General features: G+C 43.5%; 1 protein-coding gene across 1 annotated transcript in view; it reads right to left on the bottom strand.

The window, feature by feature from the left end:
- LOC110525819 (tricarboxylate transport protein B, mitochondrial) overlaps window positions 1-18,868 on the bottom strand; it is a 42,094-nt gene extending 23,226 nt beyond the window's left edge. Inside the window, exon 1 of the mRNA XM_021606258.3 lies at window positions 18,496-18,868. Coding sequence (XP_021461933.1) covers window positions 18,496-18,607 — 112 coding nt within the window. The 5' untranslated portion in view covers window positions 18,608-18,868. The remainder of the gene's footprint in view (window positions 1-18,495) is intronic.

The raw sequence follows: 18,868 nt of genomic DNA, 5'->3' as shown, positions 1-18,868 counted from the left end.
GCTTGATACAGGAGACATGGAAGACCGGGTGGACGCGACGAAGGTATCGCGGAAGAAGAAGTCGAACTGCGACAGGATTAATGACCCGAGAAATACGGAACGGACCAATGAACCGCGGGGTCAACTTGCGAGAAGCCGTCTTAAGGGGAAGGTTCTGAGTGGAGAGCCAAACTCTCTGACCGCGACAATATCTAGGACTCTTAGTTCTACGCTTATTAGCAGCCCTCACAGTCTGCGTCCTATAACGGCAAAGTGCCGACCTGACCCTCTTCCAGGTGCGCTCGCAACGTTGGACAAAAGCCTGAGCGGAGGGGACGCTGGACTCGGCGAACTGAGATGAGAACAGCGGAGGCTGGTACCCGAGGCTACTCTGAAAAGGAGATAGCCCGGTCGCAGACGAAGGAAGCGAGTTGTGGGCGTATTCTGCCCAGGGGAGCTGTTCTGACCAAGACGCAGGGTTGCGAAAAGAAAGACTGCGTAAGATGCGACCAATAGTCTGATTGGCCCGTTCTGCTTGACCGTTAGACTGGGGGTGAAAGCCGGAAGAGAGACTGACGGAAGCCCCAATCAAACGGCAAAACTCCCTCCAAAATTGAGACGTGAATTGCGGACCTCTGTCCGAAACGACGTCTGACGGAAGGCCATGAATTCTGAAAACATTCTCGATGATGATTTGTGCCGTCTCTTTAGCAGAAGGAAGCTTAGCAAGGGGAATGAAATGAGCCGCCTTAGAGAACCTATCGACAACCGTAAGAATAACAGTCTTCCCCGCTGACGAAGGCAGTCCGGTGACAAAATCTAAGGCGATGTGAGACCACGGTCGAGAGGGAATGGGAAGCGGCCTGAGACGGCCGGCAGGAGGAGAGTTACCGGACTTAGTCTGCGCGCAGACCGAACAAGCAGCCACGAAACGACGCGTGTCATGCTCCCGGGTGGGCCACCAAAAACGCTGGCGAATGGAAGCAAGCGTACCTAACTTGGCAGAGTGAGCCCACTGAAGAACGGCCAGACGAGTAGGAACGGGAACGAAAAGAAGGTTCCTAGGACAAGCGCGCGGCGACGGAGTGTGAGTGAGCGCTTGCTTTACCTGCCTCTCAATTCCCCAGACAGTCAACCCGACAACACGCCCCTCAGGGAGAATCCCCTCGGGGTCAGTGGAGGCTACTGAAGAACTGAAGAGACGAGATAAAGCATCAGGCTTGGTGTTCTTAGAGCCCGGACGATAAGAAATCACGAACTCGAAACGAGCGAAAAACAGCGCCCAACGCGCCTGACGCGCATTAAGTCGTTTGGCAGAACGGATGTACTCAAGGTTCCTATGGTCAGTCCAAACGACAAAAGGAACGGTCGCGCCCTCCAACCACTGTCGCCATTCGCCTAGGGCTAACCGGATGGCGAGCAGTTCGCGGTTTCCCACATCATAGTTACGTTCCGACGGCGACAGGCGATGAGAAAAATACGCGCATGGGTGGACCTTGTCGTCAGAGAGGGAGCGCTGAGAAAGAATGGCTCCCACGCCCACCTCTGACGCGTCAACCTCGACAACGAACTGTCTAGAGACGTCAGGTGTAACAAGGATAGGAGCGGATGTAAAACGATTCTTGAGGAGATCAAAAGCTCCCTGGGCGGAAACGGACCACTTAAAGCACGTCTTGACAGAAGTAAGGGCTGTGAGAGGAGCTGCCACCTGACCGAAATTACGGATGAAACGACGATAGAAGTTCGCGAAGCCGAGAAAGCGCTGCAGCTCGATGCGTGACTTAGGGGCGGGCCAATCAATGACAGCTTGGACCTTAGCGGGATCCATCTTAATGCCTTCAGCGGAAATAACAGAACCGAGAAATGTGACGGAGGAGGCATGAAAAGTGCACTTCTCAGCCTTCACAAAAAGACAATTCTCTAAAAGGCGCTGGAGGACACGTCGAACGTGCTGAACATGAATCTGGAGTGACGGTGAAAAAATCAGGATATCGTCAAGGTAAACGAAAACAAAGATGTTCAGCATGTCTCTCAGGACATCATTGACTAATGCCTGAAAGACAGCTGGAGCGTTAGCGAGGCCGAAAGGAAGAACCTGGTATTCAAAGTGCCCTAACGGAGTATTAAACGCCGTCTTCCACTCGTCCCCCTCCCTGATGCGCACGAGATGGTAAGCGTTACGAAGGTCCAACTTAGTGAAAAACCTGGCTCCCTGCAGGATCTCGAAGGCTGAAGACATAAGAGGAAGCGGATAACGATTCTTCACTGTTATGTCATTCAGCCCTCGATAATCTATGCAGGGGCGCAGAGACCCGTCCTTCTTCTTGACAAAAAAAAACCCCGCTCCGGCGGGAGAGGAGGAGGGGACTATGGTACCGGCGTCAAGAGCTACAGACAAATAATCCTCGAGAGCCTTACGTTCGGGAGCCGACAGAGAGTATAGTCTACCCCGGGGGGGAGTGGTTCCCGGAAGGAGATCAATACTACAATCATACGACCGGTGTGGAGGAAGAGAGGTGGCCCTGGACCGACTGAACACCGTGCGCAGATCGTGATATTCCTCCGGCACCCCTGTCAAATCACCAGGCTCCTCCTGTGAAGAAGAGACAGAGGAAACAGGAGGGATAGCAGACATTAAACATTTCACATGACAAGAGACGTTCCAGGAGAGGATAGAATTACTAGACCAATTAATGGAAGGATTATGACAAACTAGCCAGGGATGGCCCAAAACAACAGGTGTAAAAGGTGAACGAAAAATTAAAAAAGAAATGGTTTCGCTATGATTACCAGAAACAGTGAGGGTTAAAGGTAGCGTCTCACGCTGAATCCTGGGGAGAGGACTACCATCCAGGGCGAACAAGGCCGTGGACTCCCTTAACTGTCTGAGAGGAATGTCATGTTCCCGAGCCCAGGTCTCGTCCATAAAACAGCCCTCCGCCCCAGAGTCTATTAAGGCACTGCAGGAAGCTGACGAACCGGTCCAGCGTAGATGGACCGACAAGGTAGTGCAGGATCTTGAAGGAGAGACAGGAGTAGTAGCGCTCACCAGTAGCCCTCCGCTTACTGATGAGCTCTGGCTTTTACTGGACATGAAGTGACAAAATGACCAGCAGAACCGCAATAGAGACAGAGGCGGTTGGTGATTCTCCGTTCCCTCTCCTTAGTTAGTCGAGCGGATACCTCCCAGCTGCATAGGCTCAGCTCCCGAGCCGGCAGAGGAAGATGGTAGTGATGCGGAGAGGGGGGCAACGGAGAGCGCGAGCTCCTTTCCACGAGCTCGGTGACGAAGATCAACCCGTCGCTCAATGCGAATAGCGAGTTCAATCAAGGAATCCACGCTGGAAGGAACCTCCCGGGAGAGAATCTCATCCTTTACCTCTGCGCGGAGACCCTCCAGAAGACGAGCGAGCAAGGCCGGCTCGTTCCAGCCACTGGAGGCAGCAAGAGTGCGAAACTCAATAGAGTAGTCAGTTATGGATCGATTGCCTTGACATAGGGAAGACAGGGCCCTGGAAGCCTCCTCCCCAAAAACAGATCGATCAAAAACCCGTATCATCTCCTCCTTAAAGTCCTGATACTGGTTAGTACACTCAGCCCTTGCCTCCCAGATTGCCGTGCCCCACTCACGAGCCCGTCCAGTAAGGAGAGATATGACGTAGGCGACACGAGCAGTGCTCCTGGCGTAAGTGTTGGGCTGGAGAGAAAACACAATATCACACTGGGTGAGGAACGAGCGGCATTCAGTGGGCTCCCCAGAGTAACACGGCGGGTTATTGATTCTGGGCTCCGGAGATTCGAAAGCCCTGGAAGTGGCCGGTGGATCGAGGCGGAGATGGTGAACCTGTTCTGTGAGGTTGGAGACTTGGGTGGCCAGGGTCTCAACGGCATGTCGAGCAGCAGACAATTCCTGCTCGTGTCTGCCTAGCATCGCTCCCTGGATCTCGACGGCTGAGTGGAGAGGATCCGAAGTCGCTGGGTCCATTCTTGGTCGGATTCTTCTGTCACGGTGAGTGAATGAGGACCCAAAAGCGAATTAACTTAACAGAGCTTCTTTAATAACCAAACATAGGTAGGTTCAGACAGACCGGCAGATTCCGACAGGACAGGACAAGGTTACAGCAAACAGGACGATAGTCTGGTTCAGGCATGAAACACAACAAACAAGAATCCGACAAGGACAGGAGCAGAAACAGAGAGAGATATAGGGACCTAATCAGAGGGAAAAAGGGAACAGGTGGGAAACGGGGTGAATGGGTAGTTAGGAGGAGACAAGGAACAGCTGGGGGAAAGCGGGGGAGAAAAGGTAACCTAATACGACCAGCAGAGGGAGACAGGGTGAAAGGAAAGGACAGAAAGACACAACATGACAATACATGACAGGAACATTCACTGTCTTCTTGGTAAGCAATTCAAGTGTAGATTTAGCCGTGTTTTAGGTTATTGTCGTGCTGAAAGGTGAATTAATCTCCCAGTGTCTGGTGGAAAGCAGACTGAACCAGGCTTTCCTCTAGGATTTTGCCTGTGCTAAGCTCCATTCCATTTCTTTTTTTTCATTCTGAAAACTCCCCAGTTCTTAACGATTACAAGCATACCCATAACATGATGCAGCCACCACTATGCTTGAAAATATGGAGAGTGGTACTCAGTAATGTGTTGTATTGAATTTGCCTGAAACATAACACTTTGTAATCCGGACAAAAAGTTTATTGCTTTGCCACATTTTTTTTGCAGTATTACTTTAGTGCCTTGTTGCAAAGAGAATGCAAGTTTTGGAATATTTTTATTCTGTACAGGCTTCCTTCTTTTCACTGTCAATTAGTTTAGCATTATGGAGTAACTACAACTTTGATGATCCATCCTCAGTTTTTTCCTATCATGGCCATTAAACTCTGTAACTGTTTTAAAGTCACCATTGGCCTCATGGTGAAATCCCTGAGATGTTTCCTTCCTCTCCAGCAACTGAGTTATGAAGGACACCTCTATATTTGTAGTGATTGGGTGTATTGATACACCATCCAAAGTGTAATTAATAACATCACCATGTTCAAAGAGATATTCAATGTCTGCTTTTTGATTTTTAACCATCTACCAATAGGTGCCCTTCTTTATGAGGCATTGGAAACCCTCTCTGGTCTTTGTGGTTGAATCTGTGTTGGAAATTCACTGCTCGACTGAGGGACCTTACAAACAATTGTATGTGTGGGGTACAGAGATGAGGTAGTCATTCAAAAATCATGTTAAACACTATTATTGCACACCAAGTGCCGAGTCCATGCATCTTAATATGTGACTTGTTAAAAAAAAAAATTATCCTGACCTTATTTAGGCTTGTCATTACAAAGTGGTTGAATACTTAACTCAAAACATTTCAGCTTTTCAATTTTCATTAATTTGTCATATTTTTATAAAAACAAAAAACATTCAATTTTGACATTATAGGGTATTATGTGTGTAGGCCAGTGACAAACCAATCAGAATTTAATTCATTTTTAATTCAGGCTGTAACACAACAAAATGTGGAAAAAGTCAAGAGGTTTGAATACTTTCTGTAGGCACTGTATAGTTTAATCAACACCCTTCTGACTTCACAGCTGGGTTCCTGCTTGTATCACAGCCACTCAGAGTGCACACACACACACACACACACACACACACACACACACACACACACACACACACACACACACACACACCCCACTGGGGCTGATCGTCATAATACAGAACATGTATTGTCTTGAGCCTGGTTGAGTGGACAGGTTGCAGCCCAGCAGTAGAGACACACATCCCAGCCAAACAACCAATAGGAACCCTCCACACCATTACACACTATTAGATCAACCATGAAGGAGAGAGACAGAGACAGGAGAGACAGGAGATATAGACAGGAGTTAGAGACAGGAGACAGAGACAGGAGATAGAGACAGGAGACAGAGACAGAGACAGAGGGACAGACTGAGAGAGGGAGGGAGACAGAGAGAGAGAGAGATAGAGGGAAAGAGAGATAGGGAGAGGAAAATAGAGATAAAGAGGGTTGAGATAGAGAGAGTAAGACAGAAAATGGTGAAGAAAGGGGATATCAACAAATGGAGAGCGAGCAAGGGAGAAAATAAGTGCAAGAGCAGAGAGGGCGATAGAGAAGACCTCTGAAGTGCTATCTATTTGCCTGCTGTTGAGGTAACTCTAATGAGTGGTGGCCACATCATCTGCTCCTGATGAGAACTTCACTGAGAAAAACAAACTTTCAAAATCACCAGACCTGGCAAACAATAAACATAACCCAATCTTGTAACCCCACAGTTTATGGACCAGGACACCATAATGTGTAAGAACACAAAAAATACTAAACACGGGAACACGATGTATTCTTTAATAATATTCTTACTTATCCAAGCTAGTCATATTCAAATGAAATATATTCTTTAACAACAGAGACTAGAGAGAGAGAGAGAGAGAGAGAGAGAGAGAGAGAGAGAGAGAGAGAGAGAGATATTCACTTTATATATTATCTACCTCACTTGCTTTGGCAATGTTAACACATGTTTCCCATGCCAATAAAGCCCTTGAATTGAAATTGAATTGAATTGAGAGAGAGAGAGAGAGAGAGAGAGAGAGAGAGAGAGAGAGAGAGAGGGAGAGAGAGAGGGAGAGAGAGAGAGAGGGAGAGAGGGAGAGAGAGAGAGGGAGAGAGAGAGAGAGAGAGAGAGAGAGCGAGGGAGAGAGAGAGAGAGGGAGAAAGAGAGAGAGAGAGAGAGAGAGAGAGGGAGGGAGAGAGAGAGAGAGATAGAGAGAGAGAAGTGGAAGATCAAATGAAAGGCAGAGAGAGTGTATGTGTCTGACAGGAAGGGCAACAGGGGTTTCGTGATTTGACGTTTTGCCCCCGAGGGCGCTGGTGGGTCGTGAGTCAGATTCAGGGAGAGTGTGTAGAGTCTATTACCTAGTGTATTGGGTGCAGTGGCGTGTGAATGAGCAGGGAGTGAGTGCACACTTTGACAAGCCCTCTGAGTCTGAGAGGAGACAGCCACTCAAAGAACTTAACTGAAGCACGAGAGAAAGTAAAAAAGAGGGCGAGAGAGAAATGTAGAGAGGGAGAGAGAGGGAGAAATGTTGCTCCAGACAACCATGCAAGCACAGAGCAATACAAAAGTACTTTCTCAAACCTCACACACACTTACACAAACGCACGCACGCACACACACACACACACACACACACATAGAAAACCCATCAGAACCCATTTAAAGCTCTCATCCCCCAGGCTAATCTTGCCTCATATCAACAGCCTCCACCTCTCAACATCACCCATTGCCATTAGCTGCTAGGAGTGCAGGAGAGGGAGTAGAAGGAGCTCAAACACCCATCATGTGCCTCAAAGCCATTGTCTGGGTTTGTAAGAGATGTAGGATTTTTCTTCCATTAAGCTACGACTTTCTCTGTTCTGTCCATGTCACTTCCCCCCTCCAGGCCTATACAAGACCTATACAACCACACACGTACACATACAAAAGTCACTCCACCCTTTCACCCCTTCCTGCATTACACCAGTGCCAAAAGTGGAATATTTCTCAAAGGCTAAGCTACATCAGTTATGACACCACACACGTGGAGTCAAACTACTGTAGAGTCATACTGAGTCCAACTGGCTGTAGTCTTTATCTACGGCCCTGAGTTAACCTTTTACCGCAGTGGGTTAAATCAGGGTCACACGGAGTGTTTCTTGGTAGTCAAGAGTATACACCTCACACACATGGTTTTGGGCTTTAAAAAAAAGACACCTGTTTCATTACGGATATAGATTTGAAATGTATTAGATTTTGAGTTTGCATTCCAATATTACACTTTATGAGCATCACAGAAGACTGAAATATAACAAAGCCGTTTGACATAGAAACACAAAAGTTCATTAATATCTGTGGTTCAATGTCTAGGCACTGAGAGAAGTGCTAGTCTGATGTATTAACTGTCAAACTGGGTGTCAGGAGGATTCTGTGTCTTCTTGGTGTAGTTAAACATTGGCTTGGCTGTTCATTGAGTAATATCTCAGGTCCGAATTAGACACAAGAGCACTTTACCTGATTACTTTTATCTCGCTGAGTAGATCAAGTCCTTGGGTATGACACTGTGACTTCAACACACACACTCATATACTATACATTTTTATAAATGTTTATTTAACTAGACATACACACACAAGCTATTAATCTACGTAACAAAATATCCTTGTTCTCCCCTGAAATGTGCGCCCATAGATTCAGACTGTGATAAAAACAGGGACGGAGAGAAAGAAAAAGATTCTACAGATAAGCAGTAATCAACTGGCGAAGAGGAGTGGAGTGTACAACTAGAACAAACAGGTTAAATAAGAGTTTGGCTGACAGAGAGAGAAGCCTGTTCCTTTGGCTGTTAGCGTTCCCGGCCAGCTTGTCTGAGTGAAAGGATAGGAAGGGAGGGAGGAGGCCAGGTGGGTTTCTCAAATCTCAAATCTTGATTGATGGCCTCATTTTATATTTACCAATGGCTGAGAGGAGGAGAGTCGGGAGAGACTGTTTATGAAATGGCACCATAGACTGTTAGGGTTGTGAAAGGTATTTGGACAGAGATTTCTTTTTTGCACAAACCTGCGGTACCAAAGTCATGGGGTCAAATGTAACCTAGTTCAGCCAGAGGTTACAGTGACAAACCACTATGGGCAATTTCACAGAAACGGAATTGCGCGGAGATTATTCACTTAAAATGTATGCCAAACAAATAACATTCATCAAAGTTTAACAAACCATACAACTCCGCTTTTAACAAATTACACAGACTAGCATCACCACCCTGGACGGTTCCGACCTAGAATATGTGGACAACTATAAATACCTAGGTGTCTGGCTAGACTGTAAACTCTCCTTCCAGACTCATATTAAACATCTCCAATCCAAAATCAAATCTAGAATCGGCTTTCTATTTCGCAACAAAGCCTCCTTCACTCACGCCACCAAACTTACCCTAGTAAAACGGACTATCCTACCGATCCTCGACTTCGGCGATGTCATCTACAAAATAGCTTTCAACACTCTACTCAGCAAACTGGATGCAGTCTATCACAGTGCCATCCGTTTTGTTACCAAATCACCTTATACCAGCCACCACTACGACCTGTATGCTCTAGTCGGCTGGTCCTCGCTACATATTCGTCGCCAGACCCACTGGCTCCAGGTCATCTATAAGTCTATGCTAGGTAAAGCTCCGCCTTATCTTAGTTCACTGGTCACGATTTCAACACCCACCCGTAGCACACGTTCCAGCAGGTATATCTCACTGACCATCCCCAAAGCCAACACCCCATTTGGCCACCTTTCCTTCCAGTTCTCTGCTGCCAGTGACTGGAACGAATTGCAAAAATTGCTGAAGTTGGACTTTTATTTCCCTCACCAACTTTAAACATCAACTATCTGAGCAGCTAACCGATCGCTGCAGCTGTACATAGTCCATCTGTAAATAGCCCACCCAATCTACCTACCTCATCCCCATATTGTTTTTATTTTATTTACTTTTCTGCTCTTTTGCACACCAGTATCTCTACTTGCACATCATCGTCTGCTCATTTTTCACTCCAGTGTTAATCTGCAAAATTGTAATTATTCACTCCTATGGCCTATTTATTGCCTACCTCCTCATGCCTTTTGCACACACTGTATATAGACTTTCTTTTCTCTACTGTGTCATTGACTTGTTTGTGTTATTGGCTAGTTTATTGTTTACTCCATGTGTAACTCTGTGTTGTTGTCTGTGTCACACTGCTTTGCTTTATCTTGGCCAGGTCGCAGTTGCAAATGAGAACTTGTTCTCAACTAGCCTACCTGGTTAAATAAAGGTGAAAAGAAACTGTGCCGTGGCCAACTTTGGTAAAATGTGATCACATTTTCCAAAAACTCTGTTAAATATCTGCTCCAAATTAAAATTCTGAGATGTCTGCAGAAAAAATGGGGTGTCAGCTAGGACATGACACCTTGAGGTTAAAAAAATCTGTTTTGGTTATTGAACTACAGTAAGTGAAGTGGATTATAATATCCTCCTTTGCATATTTGGGTATTATTCTACACACTGGCTTTTATTTTAATGAGCTCTGCCACTAAACAAGAACACATTTGAACCAATCATAGATGTCTATTCACAAGTTTGGACATCAAAGTACAGCACAGTAGAGCACAGTAGGGCTCAGTAAAGTAGAGTACAGTCAAGTAGAGTACGTTACAGTACAGTAAAGTATAGTACAGTACAGTACATTATAGTGTACTCAAGTCTAGTGTGCTCTACTGTGTACTGTACTGAACTGTACTCCACTCTATTCTACTCTACTGTACAATACATGACTGTACTGTACTGTACTGTACTGAACCATACACTATGTTTATTTACTGTACTGTACTGTACTCTACTGTGCTCTACTGGATTATAATGTACTGCACTGTACTGAACTATACTCTGCTTTTCTTTACTGTACTGCACTGTGCTCTACTGGACCGGACCAAATCTGAACAAATCATGAACGTCTATGTTTGGACCAAATGAAGGCCGGTCCAGACATCTGTGGTTGTTGAAATCAAGGCTGGTCCAGACCAGACCAAAAAACTGCGACCAAAAGTATGCCAGTGGAAGGGAGGACAGTAGCAGGTGATCCAGCTGTGGTTTGTAACTACTATGATATCCTATTGAAGCCAAATTCCATTACCAATTAGTTTTTTTGAGTTTCGACTTTTAATCACTTAATAATTCATAAACAAAATGTATATTAGTAAAAATACTATAACTAATTGATCGGTCTCCCTGTGTTGATTTTACATGCAACATGCAACAATTTCAAAGATTTTACTGAGTTACAGTTCATATAAGGAAATCAGTCAATTGAAATAAATTCATTAGGCCCTAGTCTATGGATTTCACATGACTGGGAATACAGAATATGTTGGTCACAGATACCTAAAAGAAAAAAGTAGGAGCATGGCTCAGAAAACCAGTCAGTACCTGATGTGACCACCATTTGCCGCATGCAGCACGACACATCTCTTTCACATAGAGTTGATCAGATCGTTGATTGTGGCCTGTGGAATGTTGTTCCTTGCGACACGGGGAAACATGAGGTGGATGAATGGCAGTGGGCCTCAGGATTTCGTCAAAGTATCTCTGTTCATTCAAATTGCTTTGATAAAATGCAACTGTGTTCCTTGTCCGTAGCTTCTGCCTACCCATACCATAATCACACCGCCGCCATGAGGCACTCTGTTCACAAAGTTGACATCAGCAAACCACTCAACCACACAACGCCATACACGCTGTGTGCCATCTGCCCGGTACAGAAAACAGGATTCATCCGTGAAGAGCACACTTCTCCAGCGTGCCAGTGGCCATTGAAGGTGAACATTTGTCCACTGAAGTCGGTTAAGACCCCGAACTGCAGTCAGGTCAAGACCCTGGTGAGGACAACGAGCCTGCAGATGAGCGTCACTTAGACGGTTTCTGTGGCTACTTTGGAATTTCATAGTTTTGATGTCTTCACTATTATTCTACAATGTAGAAAATAGTACAAATAAAGAAGAACCTTTGAATGAGTAGGTGTGCCCAAACTTTTGACTGGTACTGTACATATTACCTCAATTAATTCAACTAACCTATACCCCCACGCATTGACTCGGTACAGGTACCCCCTGTATATAGCCTCATTGTTTTTATTTTGTTGTTCTTCTTATTTTTTACTTTAGTTAATTTAGTAAATATTTTTCTTAACTCTTATTTTTCTTAAAAATGCATTGTTGGTTAAGAGCTTGTAAGTAAGCATTGTACAGTAAGGTTGTATTCGGCGCATGTGACAAATATTTTAATTTATTTTGAGTTCGGTTGGTTGTTTTGAAAAGTTTGTTGTTTTGAAAGTGTATTGGAAAGTTTCTTAGTAGCTAGCTAACTTTTTAGTTTGGATCCCGCCACACAGTTGGCATCAGTTGTTGGGATTGCTAGTCTCTGTCCAGTGATACTGCCGACCAAGGCCAAGTCTGAGAAGCTATTTGGTGTAGCAGCTAGCCTAGCTGCTAGCTAGCCACCTAGCTGTTAGCTAGCTGTCTATCAAGCTAGCAAGGTTTTCTTGAGAGCTTGAACGCAGCCCGGAACGCGGTTAGCCATTGTGGTTGGGACAGTGGATTGTCTCAGGTCTGTGGCTGTCTAGATCCCTGCCGTTTGTTGTTTTCAATCTTCCTTGTGACCTGCCCTGTCTGGAACTGCGTGGAGTAACAGCGTAACCTACGTTGCTAAGCTACCATTACAAAGACTAAAGCCAGCGAAGGTACCATTGAAGGCAGTGGTGTCTCTATCACGCGCAAATGATTTTTTAAATGAACAAAAATAGTTCTACAAGCAGTTGTTACAACAACAAGCAAATAGTGTTTTGTCCAAATACTGGTGGATTCAACTAATAAAATAATGGACAACCTGACCAGAGAGGTCTAGGACCTGAAGAACAATTTGCAGTTCTCCCAGGGTCACCTCGATGAGTTGAAACAGGAGAATGGCGAGATGACAAGTCATTGAGAGAGGACATCAGTTCTGTGTGTGAATCCATTATAATGACGGATTGTCGAGGGACAATCAAGGCGGAACAACATGGTTGTGATGGGATTGCAGAATCTCCACGAGACTGACGACAAAGTGAGGGAAATTATCTCTGAGAAATTGAAGATGGACCACAGGAAGATTGAGGTTGAGCACGCCCACGAGACTGGAAAACCCACCACCAGCCCAGGTGACAGGCCCAGGCCAATAGTGGTCAGGTTCCTGACGTTCAAGGACAAGGTATCTGTTCTGGAAAGAGTCAAGAACTTCAGAGGAATGTACACAGTGTATTTGGAAAGTATTCAGACCCCTTGACTTTTCCACATTTTGTTACGTTACAGCCTTATTCTAAAATTGATTAAATAAAACATTTTCCTCATCACCCAATCTACCTACCTCATCCCCATATTGTTTTTATTTACTTTGCTGCTCTTTTGCACACCAGTCTCACTACTTACACACCATCATCTGCTCATCAACATCTGCTCATCTATCACTCCAGTGTTAATCTGCTAAATTGTAATTACTTTGCTACTATGGCCTATACTATGGCCTATATATTGCCATACCTCCTCATGCCATTTGCACACACTGTATATTTTTTTCTATTGTGTTATTGACAGTACGCTTGTTTATTCCATGTGTAACTCTGTGTTGTTGTTTCTGTCGCACTGCTTTGTTTTATCTTGGCCAGGTCGCAGTTGTAAATGAGAACTTGTTCTCAACTTGCCTACCTGGTTAAATAAAGGTGAAATAAAATAAAAAAATACAAATCAATCTACACACAATACCCCATAATGACAAAGCGAAAACAGGTTTGCAGAAATGTTTACACATTTATTAAAATGTAAAAACAGAAATACCTTATTTACATAAGTATTCAGAACCTTTGCTATTGAGCTCAGGTGCATCCAGTTTCCATTGATCATCCTTGAGATGTTTCTACAACTTGATTGGAGTCCACCTGTGGTAAATTCTATTGATTGGAAATCATATGGAAAGACAACCATCTCTGCAGCACTCCACCAATCAGGCCTTTATGGTAGAGTGGCCAGACGCAAGCCACTCCTCAGTAAAAGGCATGTGACAGCCTGCTTGGAGTTTGCCAAAAGGCACCTAAAGGACTCAGACCATGAATAACAAGATTGTCTGGTCTGATGAAACCAAGATTGAACTCTTCGGTCTGAATGCCAAGTGTCATGTTTGGAGGAAACCTGGCACCATCCCTACAGTGAAAGCATGGTGGTGGCAGCATCATGCTGTGGGGATGTTTTTTGATGGCAGGGACTGGAAGACTAGTCAGGATCGAGGGAAAGATGAACAGAGCAAAGTACAGGGAGATCCTTGATGAAAACCTGCTCCAGAGCCCTCAGGACCTCAGACTGGGGCAAAGGTTTGCCTTCCAACAGGACAACGACCCTAAGCACACAGCCAAGACAACTCAGGAGTGGCTTTGGGACAAGTCTCTGAATGTCCTTGAGTGGCCCAGTCAGAGTCCGGACTTGAACCTGATCAACAATCTTTGGAGAAACCTGAAAATAGCTGTGCAGCAACGCTCTCCATACAAAATGACAGAACTTGAGAGTTTTTGCAGAGAAGAATGGGAGAAACTCCCCAAATACAGGTGTGCCAAGCTTGTAGCGTCATACCCAAGAAGACTGGAAGCTGTAATCGCTGCCAAAGGTGCTTCAACAAAGTACTGAGTAAAGGGACTGAATACTTATGTAAATGTAATATTTCCGTTGTTGATTTTTATACAAAAAGCGTTTTTGCTTTGTCATTTTAGAGTATTGTGTATAGATTGATGAGGGGGAAAAAACTATTTGATCAATTTTAGAATAAGGCTGTAATGTAACAAAATGTGGAAAAAGTCAAGGGGTCTGAATACTTTCCGAATGCACTGTATCTTCCTCAATGAAGCTGTGCGCCAGAAGAGGAAAGAACTTATCCCAGACATGAAAGCTGCGTGGGGACATACATCCGCTATGACAGGCTCATTGTCCACCCTCCCAGAAGCCTGGAAGGGATGAGAGAGCCAAGCCTATGGGTTCGTAACTTCAACCCCGCATGAACACACACACCCCAATTGATTAATGGACTGCTGGATGTATATTTTTTTCTCTTGCTTTGTATGCATATTATGTCTATCTCTGATAAGCTACCCAGGAAAGGGCTGAAAATATCCCGTATTAATATAAGTAGCCTTAGAAATAAGGTTAATGAAATCAATAACTTGCTAATCAGACAACATTCATATATTAGCCATTTTTGAGACTCACTTGATTAATCAGCAGTAGCAATACAAGGATAAAACATCTATAGAAGAGACACAAATGCTTATGGGGGAGGTGTTGCTGTATATATTCAGAGCCATATCCCTGTAATGCTTAGAGAAGATCTTATGTGTTGTGGTTGCAGGTTCACTTGGCACAAAAGCCTTTTTGGGGGGGGGTGTTGCTATAGGCCACCAAGTGCTAACAGTCAGTATCTAAATAATATGTGTGAAATGCTTGATAGTGTATGTGATGTAAACAGAGGTCTACTTTCTTGAGGACCTGAATATTGGCTGGTTTTCGTCAAGCTGTCCGCTCATGAAGAAGCTGGAGTACTTTAAATGAAATTATGAGCAGAAAGACAAATTCAACTCCATCTTTCATCGAATCAGATGGCTTATTCATCACAAAACCATTTGATGTTGCCAATTATTTTAATGATTACTTCATTGGCAAAGTTGGCAGATTAGGCAGGAAATGCCAACAACGAACAGTGAGCAATCGTTTTCATGCATAGAAAAACAAATAATGAAAGAAAAGCAATGCAAGTGTGACTTTTGTAAAGTTAGTGTGGGAGAGGTGGAAAAATGATTGTTAACGATCAATAATGACAAACCTCCTGGCATTGACAACTTAGATGGAAAGCTACTGAGTATGTTAGCTGACCCTATAGCCACATCTATCTGTCATATCTTTCATCTGGCCCTAGAAGAAAGTATTTGTACCCAGGCCTGGATGGAAGCCAAAGTAATTCCGCTACCCAAAAGCAGCCTTTACACACACATGATAACATATGCACTATATACACACGTACACATGGATTTTATGTTGTAGATATGTGGTAGTGGAGTAGGGGCCTGAGGGCACACACTTAGTGCGTTGTGAAATCTGTTATGAATGTATTGTGTTTTTAAAAATGCTGCTTTGCTTTGGCAGCAGCTAATGGGGATCCATAATATATACAAATACTGGTTCTAACAGCAGACCTATATAAGCTTGCTGCCAGAGTGTGCAAAGCTGTCATCAAGGCAAAGGGTGGCTATTTGAAGAATCTCAAATATAAAATATATTTTTATTTGTTTAACACTTTTTTTGTTTACTACATGATTCCATATGTTATTTTATAGTTTTGATGTCTTCAGTATGATTCTATAATGTAGAAAATAGTACAAATATAGAAAAACCGTTGAATGAGTAGGTGTTCTCAAACTTTTGACTGGTAGTGTAAATACTATGCATGCCAGTCTCTCTTGGCTACGAGTTGAGGAGAAACTGACTGCATCATTTCTTATTTTTATAAGGAACATTGTGTTGAAAATCCCAAATTGTTTGCCTAGTCAACTTACACACAGCTCTGACACACACACTTACCCCACCAGAAATGCCATCAGGGGCCTTTTCACAGTCCCAAATCCAGAACAAATTCAAAAAAAGCATACAGTATTGTATAGAGCAATTATTGCATGGAACTCCGTTCCATCTCTTATTGCTCAAATAAACAGCAAACCTGCTTTCAAAAAACAGATAAAGCCTATTTAACCTAGATAGTTTGTGTGTATGTATTGATATGTATGCTACATGTGCCTTTAAAAAAAATATTTGTCGTTCTGTCTTTGAGTTGTCTTTGTCTATTAATTATCTGTATTATGTCATGTTTCATGTTTTGTGTGGACCCCAGGAAGAGCAGCTGCTGCTTTTGCAACAGCTAAATGGGGATCCTAATAATATACCAAATACCAAATTGCATGCTTCCTCATAACTTGAGACGTGTTGGATATGTGTTGTGTGAGAAAACTGCACATTTCAAAGTGACTTTTTAATTGTCCCCCAGCACAAGGTGCACCTGTGTAATGATCATGCTGTTTAATCAGCTTCTTGATATGCCACAACTGTCAAGTGAATGGATTATCTGGACAAAGAAGAAATGCCCACTAACAGGGATGTAAACTAATTTGTGCACAACATTGGAGAAAAATAAGCTTTTTGTGCATATGGAACATTTCTGGGGTCTTTTATTTCAGCTCATGAACACATGGGACCAACACTTTACATGTTGTGTTTATATTTTTTGTTCGGTATACTTCACCAGTATCCCTCACAGGAATGGAGGTTCCCGTGATGAAGGCTACTAGGCTACTGCCAGTGATGTATGCAGTATATATACTAGATTACTTTTAGGGGGTGATTTGTTGAAGCTCCTGTGCCTCCATCTTAGCACTACTCCTCCAATGTAAAAAACAAAAAATGTTATGCATTTATTAATGTATAATTAATGCATTTATTAATGTCTACATTAGTTATTACATATACCTTAATGCCCACTTTTAAACTATATTATGTGAGTTAAACATAGAAAAAACAACAAAAATTTACAACAACAAAACATGTCATTTTGTAAATACTTAAATACATGTAAATTTGTCCTTGAAACACTTAATTGAAACACTGTAGAATTCCACCCATCACTATGGAGGACTGCTTCTACTGTGGAGTGCCAATATGGCCGACCGCTGGCTTCAAAGCCTCTCAATAGCCAATAGATAGCATCAGCAGTACAGGTTCACATACACCATTGTCTACCTATCAGTAGCAGTAGCCGTCTGAGCGTCTTAGAGACATTCTGCTGTTCAGTCCACAGTGTTTGGGTTTCTATATTTGATCCTAATTCAATGCTTGTTTTTGTCTTCCTTCAGAGAGCGACGTGGTGGTTTTGGGTGGTTTACTTAAAATGCATTCCAGTTCAATTGTAGGGTTATTGGTTTGAATTGCACAGTGTGGAGTCATTTTCAGAAGACACACCCCATAATAATGACTGTGTCTGCTGCCTAAAAAGAACAGGGCTGCATAGTGGGAACTAAATGCTGTGGTTTGCTAATCGGACAGATGGAGCTGCAACAGATGCTTTTTTGTCATCTCAGTTAAACTGCACAATAACATGAATGATCTGTCTATCATAGCATAATGCAAGAGGAGGTGAACATTTTAGCATTCACCAGTCCTTATAACTAACTGAGTTGTTACTGTCTGCCACTAAGGGGGAAAACTGAGGAGTGTTTGTTCTGTGGTGTTCTCTCATATAACCAGGCAGTACTGCTCTGCACTATTAGAAGAGTATAGCATGTTACCACTGTCAGTTACAGATAGGATCATTAGATAATTTCATAATCATCCTTTTGAAATCACATTGATTAGATGCTAAATCATATTAAGTAGAACATATTTATGATAAAGCCAGTAGGCTACTAGTTTAAACAGTCTCACTATGTTGTTATGCGCTCTACAGGCAGCCCAAGCCAATCCCATCTTTAGTGAAATGCACACACTGCATGTGAAACTGTTATTAATAACCAGGACTAGCATATTTTATATTTTATTGTGAATGAACACAATACAACATGACAGTTCTACTCAATGACATGGAAGCGCTCGCTTCTTGCACGGCTACTAACCAATGAAACACCATCAGCACATCATTTACAAACCCTGGCTCAAGTGAAAGTGACATGATCGGGAAAAACAATGTTACTTTATTCTACAGGCTGATGCTCCATCCACGCCGATTCTCTATCAAGTAAAAGCATTAAACCGTGTATCACAAAAATGTAAAACCATATATATTGGCATAGATGGTGTCTGAACAAAGGATTACAAAACTTACCTGCTAGAATCGCCTTCCCTGGGTGAGTTAATTTGGCTTTCCCTCCAGGTGCCGCCGCCGCCAGGCACCGTGGTCGGTGAAAGGGACTGATTAATTTCCTGTTTCCTTCCATTGTAAAGAAATAATTTAACAAATATCTATCTAGCTATAAAACTAAGTCTACAAAACTGTTATTTTGTCCTAAAAAAACTAGTTGATGGTTATTATAACGTTCAGTGCATGCACACCAAGACTAAGGACTGATCAATTTTGCTGTGATGCTGTCTGACCAGTGATGCTGAGTGTAGCCTTCAGACCTCCGCTGTATGTGGACAGTGGGCTACTACACAGCTGGCAGTCGTGCTAGGAGAGAACGCGTATATATCATGTAGCC

The sequence above is a fragment of the Oncorhynchus mykiss genome, chromosome 6 (assembly GCF_057628025.1).
Source record: "Oncorhynchus mykiss isolate SJ-2025 chromosome 6, ASM5762802v1, whole genome shotgun sequence".
In the NCBI taxonomy this organism is placed as follows: Eukaryota; Metazoa; Chordata; class Actinopteri; order Salmoniformes; family Salmonidae; genus Oncorhynchus; species Oncorhynchus mykiss.
The sequence above is the reverse complement of the archived record's forward strand: the minus strand, read 5'-3'. Positions and strand labels throughout refer to the sequence as shown.